Genomic DNA, 10,125 nt, shown 5'->3' with positions numbered 1-10,125 from the left:
CCTTGTTCCTGAAGTCCCTCCAAGGAGCCTTTCGGGAGCGCTCCCATGGCCCCGGCCCCAGCTCTCCCTCCCTTTCCCCTGGGGCCGGGGGCTGAGCTCCCTGGGAGGGCTCCGAGAGTCCCAGCCTGGGTGTCCCGGTGAGGGATGCACAGCCTCGGGATCGACGCCATCCTCCAGCCCCATTTCTCTGGGACTAAAGCCACGAAGGGGACCCACAGAGGAGGAATGCAAAAGAGGAGATGTCCCCAGAAGCTGCTGAGAGGCTGCGGGGAGGAGAAGGGCATGGGGCCAGGGAAGGTTGTGCCATGGGGCTGGGGACATGGGGGAGGGTCCCATGCTTCATGCTCCCAGCAGCTTCTTGACCATGTAGCCTGGCATGCTGTAGAGGAAGAGGGCGATCATGATGAGGAGCAACAGGGCCAGCACGATTTTGATGATAAGCCACTTGTAGCGCGTGCAGATGAGGTATTTGATGGACTTGAGCGGGTTCAGGAACCAGATGAAGGACGTGTCCGGGCGGCTGCAGGGGAAACAAATACCCATCATTAATGCCTTGGCCACAGAGAAGGGAGGCACAGCAGGCAGTGCAACAATGGACATGGTGGGCAAAGGGAGGTGCAGGATCATGTTCCCTGCATAAGCCTGCACAGAGTGAAAGAGCCCAACCAGGAGGATCAGGAGGGTGGACAAGGGGAGTCAGCATGACAAATGCCAGATGGAGTAATGTGAGTTTGTGAGGGAGGGTGAGGATTCCAGTCAAAGCTGGTATCTGGTGGTGAGGACCGGAGGGGTGGAGGAGGTGGTAGGAGGCCAAGGAAAGGGGATGGAGCCAAGAAGAGAAGCAGAGAAGGAATAAAGTAAGGAAAAGCAGCAGGGCAGCAAATAGCAGGCAATGGGGGGGAACCAGTAGAGATGGCTCTGCCCATGACTCTCATTCCTACATCCCCCCAGTGTGACCCCTCCTCTCCTCCCCATGCCTGGCTCCCTCCCTGAGGACCACCTCACAGCATCTCCCAGAAGCCCAGGTGCCTGCTGGGGAGTGGGGCTTCCTACTCACTTGGGTTTCTCCAGTGGATCAGGCTCATTGCGAGCCAGCCCGGCAGGGGATTTCTCTGCCTCCTCTGCTGTCAGAAGGTGCAGTTCAGCCTCGACTTTCCCCTGCAGGAAGCAGAGAGTTGTGCTGAGACCTGGGCAATGCTCCCCACCTCAGCCCCCGAGACATGGTGACAGAGGGGACCTGAGGGAACAGAGGCAAGTGCAGGGGGGGTGGAGGTTGCCTGCAAAGAGTTGCCATCCCCAGGATGCAAAATCCCTCCCTTTTCCCCTTCCTTACGGTGACCTCCAGCTCATCATTCTCATCTCTGGCCACGAACGGCCACCAGCCCTTCACCCGCTTCTGCTTGAAGATGGAGACCATGGGCAGCTCTGCCTCGTTCGTCACCATCTCCAGGCTGCACTGTTTCGATGTCTTGGCTCCCCGGGGGAAGCGGTTCAGGTCCAGCTCGATAGCCCCTGGCAGGAGAAAGAGGAGCAGAGATGTTGGCACCCCCAAATGCTGAGTCCTTGGCTGGAGGTGGGCTGGGCCAGCATCTCCTCCCTGGAAAGCAACTTTGAACTAGCTCTGGGAACTAAAAAGCTGACACCTTTACTACAGGAGCAGCCTTTGAACAGCAGCAGCAGAGACAAGGGCTCTCATCCTGCCGGCTCTTACGAGCAGCATCTAAGGGGGTTTGTAGGATGTTGTGGACTTGAGGAGCAGAGCTGCCCTTATGGGTTCTGTTCTTATATAGGCTTTGCCTCATCCCACACTGCTCTCTGCTTGTCTAGCCATGGGGTCCCTGCTGGCTGCCCCATTGCCCCACCTGAGCAGACCCTCCACTTACCGAGGAAATCATCAGCAGAGAAGTGGTCAGCATCCCAGACCTGCAGGGTGAGGCGAGCTGGGATCTTGTACTCGGTCTCATCCCAGGAGAACATCGACTCCTTCTTGGAGATGACGATCTTCTCCTCCGCCATCAGGTAGTCAAAGGGGAAGATGTAGCGCCAGTTGAAGTTGCCTTCACCAGTGAGTGAGTGGTAATGGACATCCGTGTCTTGCTTGTCCTCCTGCTGACCCTTCAGCCACCTGCAGGGCCCAGAGGGGTGAGAGGGGTGGCACGCGTTACAGGAGGGAGGAGAGGGCACAGGACCATCCTGTCCGTGCAACCAGGATGTCTCCAGGACAGACTGGAAGGACCTAAAAGGTGCGAGCAATGGGCTGGGGCTGCTCCAATCACCGCAGCAGCAGCATCTCCAAGGGGTAGAATGGACATGGGGGCAGGAGGGCCCTAGAAAGAACAGGGGAGTTTGAGAGCGACAAATGCAAGCGGGTTGTCACAGGTCTTTCTCTGGGCAGGGAGATGTTAAAGAGGTGGACAGGAGCAAGGAGCATTGCTGGGGAGTCTGGAGCAGAGCATCCTGGAAGGATGTCCCCATCCTGCACTGGTGGAGCGGGGAGGCTGTAGAGACCTTCTCACTCCACCGTGGGGTAGTTAGGCCTCCTCTAATGGCAGCTGTCCCTGCGGAGGCAGCTTGGTCTGTGCTGGTCACCGCAGGCTCCCTGTGTCAGGGCACATCTATCCGAGCCCATCAGAGGTGTTTAGAGCCTGCTGCAGGCTCTGCTTGAGGGTGGGGTTGTCTCTGCTGACCTAATCTCCAGTGAAGGGACCTGAAGTGCCCATTCAGACAGCCACCGTGGGCACCAGGTCACTGGAGTGACAGTGGGATCCCCATCCTCCTGCCCTGGGAGATGGGGTGGCCGTGCTGACCTTGCCGTCGCACGTGCTTGTGCCCCTAATTTTCTGGCTCCAGGGAGCAGGGTTCCCAGAGCAAAACGGACACAGAAGACAGTCCATACCAGCAAGTCTGGGTCCCTGGGGAACGCAGTTTTGTTTTAAAGACTGTGAGTGCCCCCCAGCCCCTTTCTCTGATGAGCCAAGGCATCTCCGTTCCCCAGGGTGCTCTCAGGTTTTTTGTGTGTCTGTTTGTCCTGAGGGACTGCAGCCAGCAGCGACATGACTCCATGCTCGAGCACCCAACGCAGGGTTGGTCTCTCAGGCTCTGAGCATGCTGATGCCCTGCTCTGCCGCGCAAAACAAAAAGCTCAAGTGATCCCCCACCATACAGATGGGGAAGGGCTGGAGCATCTCAGATTCAGAGCCATTGCAGAAAAGCCACTGGGCTGATGGGACCCGAGACACCAAAACAGACCCAGTTTCCTGAGAGCAGCATGAGATACAAGCAGAGGAGACCTGGCCTGAGCTGGTGAGGCTGCAGAGAAATCACCGAGCAGGTTAACAGACTGGTGGGAAGTCACTGCATAGTCAGCCACCAGCCTGAAATGCCGTTGCATTGATTTGAGGTCCTGTAAAGAATTGGGCTATGGGCAAGAGTGAGTCCCCTCACCTCTGTACAGGCAAGTTTTGGAAGGGCCTTTTTCCTGCTGCTGGGTGAGAGCAAAGCAGAGATGGGAACTAACCACAGTTTGGCCCCAGATGCTGGAATTGGAGGTTGCAGGGTTGAAATGCCAAGTGGGGTCATCAAGACAAGCTCAAAAAGGGGTAGAGGGGCAGACGGCGGGGACCAAGCAGCGAGGCCTTGGCCATTACCCCCTGACATAGATGTCAGACATCTTCTCTCCCGCCAGGAAAGCATCATCTTCCAAAACCACCTCATCGGTGTTCCAGATAATAACCCGCAATTCAAAGCTGGGCAGCCAGGCCAGGCACACACAGCGGGTCGTGCAGCCAGAGAGAGAGATGGAGAGGCAAGAAACACAGCACAGAAGACAATGGCAGCGTTGGCTCTATCCAACCCTGCACCACAGTCCACGTCGTACCCCCCCTCCCCTCTCCAAAACCACCCCGGGGACCCCAGCCAGCACTAACACCCCCCAGGGAGAAGCAGAGGAGCTGGCACTGGCATGCCACGCTGTACCTACCCCCTGACAAAAATGTCACTGGATTTCTCGCCAGTGAAGTAGTCATCGTCCTCCAGGATGACCTCGTCTGTGTTCCACACTATCACTCTAAGCTCATATCTGGCAGGAGGAAGGGAGACAAGGAGGTGAGGCACAGGGGCAGGAGGGAAAGGGGTGACGCTGCCAGAAACCAGGGCCAGGCACCGAGATGGCAGGGAACTGCTCACAGGGATCTTATCTGAGGGATCATGGGGACAAGAACAGGAGGGGGAATCTCTGCATGAGCTGCAAGGGGAGCTTTACCTCCCTCTGCTCTGAACCTCTGCAAAGCCCATGCCAAAGGCTCAGTGGAACAGCCCAGGCTTGGTCTTCGGTGGATTTGTGGCTAAAATGGTGTCTGCAAAATGGTCTTGAGTCCAGATTTCTTCCTGGTTTCCCCACCTTACTCACAGCAGGGCTGTCCCCCTTAGAAATGGGCATCACAGTCCTTCTTAGGACTCCAGCAGTTTCAGAGACTCTGAGATATTCCCAGCCCTGCCTTTTCTGTGCAGCAACCCGAGGTTTCCCAGTCATATTTGGCTTGGTTAGGAATTTTGGTGATGGAGAAAGCAGCTCTGGTGGGAGCAGGTGGAGGAAGAGCAGAAGCCAGATTCCTTGCAGGGCGCAGCTGCAACGTGGAAAGGCTGGAGGACGGTGGCAAAGAAAGGCAGCCATGTGGCCACAAGCACAACACATGGCTAGAAGTACCTACAGGGGAGGGGAAGGGGATTTACAGCTTCCTTAACCCACCTCCTCTGGTATCTCCCTCTAGCAATGCCCTGGCTGAGCCCAGCTGTGGGACTCCTGCCATCTCCTCCAGTCCCCTCCTGTCTGCACCCATAGGTGGGAGCTTGTCCCATGCTGTGCCTTTCCAGCACCTACAGCTAGCGTCAGGTGGTGCCCAGTGCTCCCAACAAAGACAGAGGAGATGGATTCAACCCCTAGGATAATAACCAGGCATAACCTTGCTTGAAACAGGCTATCTACCTGCAAACCCTCTCTTCAGCCCATCAGTAGGAACATCTCAGCTCCAGCTCATGGGTCACTGCTCAGCATGGCTGTCCCACAGACAACCCTCCGCTTTTCTGGTCCACACTGGCGTCTGGACCTTGCCCTTGGCCTCAGCTTTCCTGCAGCTGCCTGCTCTGCTCCTCAGACCCCAGACACAGCCCACTGGGATCAAGGGATGTTCTCTCCATCCAAGGCATCATCTGTGCAAGGGCACAGGAGTGCAAGAGACTCCCACCAGGATGCCCAGTGCTGTCCCTGTATCTTGGCCCTGAGGGTGGGAAAAGGGGTCCAAGGACACAGTCTGGCAAGGTAAGGCAAGGATAGGAAGGATGTCGAGGGAAGAAATGTCTGTCTTTTCTCTAAATGAGTTGGGAGAGGGCAGGGTGGGGAGGGAAGAACTTTTTATTACCCTGCCTGTTGCCTGCTCTCTCCTGCTTGGATTGACCAACTCTGTCTCAGTAACCTTCCATGCTCCGGGCTCTAGCCATCACCTCCTGGAAAGGGCCCATCCAAACTGCCCAGGGGTGCCTTGCCCTGGGCTAACCCAGGGTCTCAGGGCTGGCTGCACTGGTCTGCCCCGTCCCCGTGCTGGGCACCGGGGTGCAATTTAGTTTCCTACTCTACACAGACGAGAAAAATCGGGAGCTGCAGGAAATGGAACGGGCATGATACCACCCTTCAGGAGCAGCACTGGAAGGGAAGACATCACTTGATGCCTCCAGTCTTGAGATCTCTGGAAATGCCAGCGCGGTCGAGGTACCCAGGCAGAGGGCTGGGCTGGGCCATGGAGCAGCAGCAGGAGAGGGGAGAAGCAGGGCTCTGTCCCCAGCCTTGAGTTTTCCCTGGGGCTGGCTGGCTGGGAGGTTCTTACTTCTTCGGTTTCCTGGGGGAAATATCAATGGCAGGGCCAGGCGCTGGCATGTCCATGGGGAACATGTCCACCCACATCTCCAGGCGACCCTGCAAGGTTGGAAAGGTGCAGTCAGCTCCCCTGGTCCCTCCTTGCCCCCTCCACCCAGCAGGGTCCCCCCCAGCTCTTCTTGCCCTTCAACATCAGTCTGGCCGTGCCAGATGTGGGGTAGGGCCCTGCAGCACCGAACCCTGCCAGATATGGGGGGAGGCAGGGCTCCCCCGTGCCATCAGTCCTTTCCCACCCCTTGCAGAAGTATCTCATGGCATAGCGTGGTGCTGAGGGGCACAGCGTGGGGAGTCAGGGGACCAAGGGACCTGGGGGGGACGAAATGGATGCAGGCTGGAGCAGGAGAGGCAGAATTAGTTTAGTAATTTAGTAAAAAAAAGATTTAGTTTGCTAGTCAACAGATGACTGTTAAGGGCCATTGATGCCCAAGTGCCACTATTTGCAGGATGCCTCCCCCGTCTCCGCTGCCCATGACAAGGTGGGTTACGGCTGCTCTGCCCAGCTGACATCTCTGCTCCCTGCTTGGAGGGTCCGCAGGCTCGGCAGCGTGGGCTGCCTCCACTTCTGCTCTGGGACTTTGAGGACCTGCTCGATGCCCGGCTTGTCAGGGTTCAGCAGCGGACGCGTCTCCACGTGCTCGGGAACCAGCTTGCAGCCCGCCCGTGGGATGTCCTCCCAGTGGCGCAGCACGGTCAGGGCCAGGTGTTCATCTGTCTGCTTCTTCTGACCTGTATGGGCAGAAGGAGGGCTGAGCTTGGAGAACCGGGCAGAGAGACACCAGGCACAGCAAACTGTTCCACTACCCCTAACTCCAAGGGAGCAGAACTACCTACTAGCTACTTCTGTCCATTTCCTTGTGTACACTTTGTCCTTCAGCCAATACTTCCTAACTCCTCTCTTTCTCCTCTCTCTAACCCATGTCATTTACAGAAAGTCCAGATCCCCTGCCTGTCTGTATTTTCCCAGGCTGAACAAGCTCCATATCCATTGTCCACGTTCTCCTCCTCTTCTGCACCCCTCCTAGCCTGCCTTCATCTTTCTTGAGTGCACGTGAGTGCATTGGGACACCACCATTGTTTGGGGGTACAGTTACATGGAGAATGGCTTCCTAAACCCTGGGAAGGCCAGGGTGGGCTGTCTTCATTGCTCCTTGGGCATACACTTCCAGGAGGAATTTCTCAAAGGCAGCTTTGATGATGCTATGCCATGGATACCCATGAGTGATTCTGAGAGCAACCCACTGGCCTGGGTGGTCTATAACACTCTAACTGGTCACATACTGGAAGGTCCATTCAAGGTGGTGGATGGAGAGTGATTGCAGTGCTGCTTTGGGGTGATGGGGCCACTACATCTGTCTCCAGTCCTGGATGATGAGGGGACACCCCAGACCCCTGCTCCCCATCACAACCTTCATCCCATGGGGCAGGTACCATTTTCATCCTCAATCTCCGTGGGGCCGGTGAAGACCCTGTTGGCAACTTTCACTCTTCCTCCTGGCCCAAAGTGCGGCCCATCCACCTTGCCCTCTTTGCACAGCTTGGACAGGATTTGGGAGGGCTTCATGGGGTCACGCCAGGTGTTATAACCATGTCTGTGAATAGGAGGGCAAGGTCAGTGAGGTAGTAGCAAGATTTGGAGGAAAAAGCCATTTTGTTCCCCTCTGCCAGCAAAACAAACACCGCTGCCATGAAGGACCCGGGATTCACAGGGAAAAGATCTGAGTCAGCAAACGTGACACTTCAGAGCAGACCAGGTCCCTCTGTGCCCCCTCTCTACACTTTGCTAAAACCCTTCCACCCCAGCCCCTTTACTCTGTGCTGACTCAGACCTGAAATTCCCAGCGCACCCCACTTGACTCCTGATGCTCAGCATTGCTCCTCTGGCACTGCTGCTATTTCAGCTCTGGCCTCACCCCTCTACCCAGTCCCACCAGTGCTCCTCGGTCCCTTCCTCCCTGCCCTGGGCTCCTTATAACCCACTCCGCTGCTGCCCTGCTGTACTGGTCACAAAACCTGTCTTAAGAGTGAGGGTACAGCACAGACTCCTCCATTAGCAGGCAGTAAAGGAGTGAGATTCCTGCAGGAGATCTGGGCTTGGTGTGGAAGATGAGACAGGCATGGGTCCAGGCAGAAGTTTGGGCTGAGAAAGCTTTGCTCGTACATGGAGTAAGTCTGTGACACCCCGCAAGTAGCTCGGTGCTTGCTGTAGTAGCGGTTCTCCAGATCAATCTTGGTCTCTCCAATGAGGTCGTCGGTCCCCACCAAGTCCCAGTCGTACACCGCCACTGTCAGCATGGACTCCATGGGGAAGGTGGCCTCGATGTCAAAGGATCTAAGCCGGGGGAAAGCAGGTGAGGGGAAAGAGAAAAGCTGTTGAAGGGTTTGGCTGCTGCTCAAGACAGACGCATGGGTGAGGTGGGTCTGCTCCAGTCTGCGGAGGGTGTTTAATTTGCATCTACAGCTGCAGGACATTCGAGGTAGGGGTTTTAACTAAATCTCTGCATGGGCTGTTTCAGATCCAGCAGCCCTAGACAGGAGCTGGCACAGGGTCATTGCTTGACCTGGGTGTCTCAGTAGCCCTGAACCTAAGTTTGTGTGTCACCAGAGAGACAGGCCATACCCTCGCTCGGGTTCTGGCCTAACGATTCCTAAAGTAGGTACTTAATCTTGATCAGATATGGACATCTCTTAAACACCCTTTACTATATTGACCACACAGCTAGCAAAGAAGGACAGATGGCTGAAATGAGGACGCCTACGCCGCTTGCAAGGGAAGTTCTGTGTGATGATTCCCATCTTTTGAGCTCAAGCAGCAGCTGTGGGACAGCTAGGGTGCAGGTCCAAGGGCTGGCAAGCTTGGCTTAGGCTTAGCTCGCCAATTCCAGGTGCAGACAGGTAACAGGGCTGGGGCAACTCACTTTCCAAAGACAGGGTTCAGCTGCTTGGAGATGTAGTTCTCCTTGTCTTTGATGTCCGTCTTCCCCAGCTTGATGGCAATATAGGGGTCGGCTTTCCCATTGATGTCAGCTGGGTGAAGGTCCGTGGCCTGTAGAGAACAGATGAGATAAATCAGTGCTGTCCACAGTAGCAAAGAATTCAGGGATGACCCATTCTCCATCCCTGAGACCATCTGGCCTTGGCTGGCCATAGGCATGTGGCTAAGCACTTTGGTCCCCCTAAATGGAGTGTCTTGGTTTAAACTGGGGATAAATCCTGCCTTGCATCAATCCCTGTCCTGATTTGGGGATGGGTTGGGGCTGGCCTTGTCCCCTCAGAGAAACATAACCACAGTCGTCTTTCGCATCTCTTTCATCGGTGGAAAGAAACAGGCTCCTCTAAAGAAATACCCCGAGCAACAACCCGACCAAGATGTCAAGAAGACTGTCCCCTTCCCATCTTGTTCTCTCCACTCACTACATTAGGGCCAAAGACTTCTGGCTTCTCCCCATAAAGGGGGTGAGTATCCCCAAACTCTCCAGTCCCAACCTCCATCATGGCACACAACAGCAGATGCCCATGCCAGGACACATCCAGCTGGTCCTGGTTGTTGTTGTTGGTGGTGCTGACCAGGCTGGTGTCTACTACTGCAGCCTCAGTCTGTTGGTAATGGATGGGAGACTCATTACTGCAATGGGATGCAGCACTGGATGGAGAATCAGGCTAGTGGGAAAAGTAGCCGAAAGTAGGTTGCATTTGTAAAACACTGGGACAAGGTGGTGACAAAGAGCAGTCCCAGTGCTTCTAGCAGGACTGAGATCCCTCTCAAGTGCCTGGCTATGGTACCTCACTCACATGCTTGGGCACGCAAGGATGACTAATGTAGGAGTCAGGAAAGGACTTTTTCCGGAGCACACCCCATACAAAGAAATGTGCATTAGCTGGATGAATCAATAATGTCTCAGTGCAAGTTTAAGGAGGTGCCATGCCCTTCAGCCAGCTCTACTGGCCCCTGCCAGCTCCTATTCTGCTCTGCATGTACTTCACTGAGGTGTCGTGGCTATGTAAGGAACCACCACCTCATAGTCTGGGCTGATCCAAATTATTCACGTGAGTTAAACACTAGGACACATATGCTGGACCGTCCTACACACCAGAAGAAAGGTCTCAGGATCTGGGAGGAGCTTGGATCTGGCATGCTCCCAGTGCTTGGAGCACATCCCCCCCCCCCCCCCCACCCCCCCCCCCCTCGGGCCCCCCCC

At 55.8% G+C, this 10,125-nt stretch overlaps 1 protein-coding gene across 1 annotated transcript in view; it reads right to left on the bottom strand.

Annotated features, from left to right (window-relative positions):
• Positions 1-339: 339 nt before the first annotated feature.
• OTOF (otoferlin) overlaps positions 340-10,125 on the bottom strand; it is a 105,825-nt gene continuing 96,039 nt past the window's right edge. The window contains exons 37-46 of the mRNA XM_010583195.1: positions 8,845-8,972; positions 8,088-8,258; positions 7,358-7,518; positions 6,513-6,655; positions 5,880-5,968; positions 3,980-4,078; positions 1,884-2,125; positions 1,334-1,512; positions 1,058-1,158; positions 340-520 (exon numbers count right to left, since the gene is read on the bottom strand). Of these exons, the coding sequence (XP_010581497.1) occupies positions 340-520; positions 1,058-1,158; positions 1,334-1,512; positions 1,884-2,125; positions 3,980-4,078; positions 5,880-5,968; positions 6,513-6,655; positions 7,358-7,518; positions 8,088-8,258; positions 8,845-8,972 (1,494 nt within the window). The remainder of the gene's footprint in view (positions 521-1,057; positions 1,159-1,333; positions 1,513-1,883; positions 2,126-3,979; positions 4,079-5,879; positions 5,969-6,512; positions 6,656-7,357; positions 7,519-8,087; positions 8,259-8,844; positions 8,973-10,125) is intronic.

Source organism: Haliaeetus leucocephalus, unplaced genomic scaffold, assembly GCF_000737465.1.
Source record: "Haliaeetus leucocephalus isolate CR32 unplaced genomic scaffold, Haliaeetus_leucocephalus-4.0 Scaffold871, whole genome shotgun sequence".
Lineage (NCBI taxonomy): Eukaryota > Metazoa > Chordata > Aves > Accipitriformes > Accipitridae > Haliaeetus > Haliaeetus leucocephalus.
This window is presented reverse-complemented; position numbering and strand designations above follow the sequence as displayed.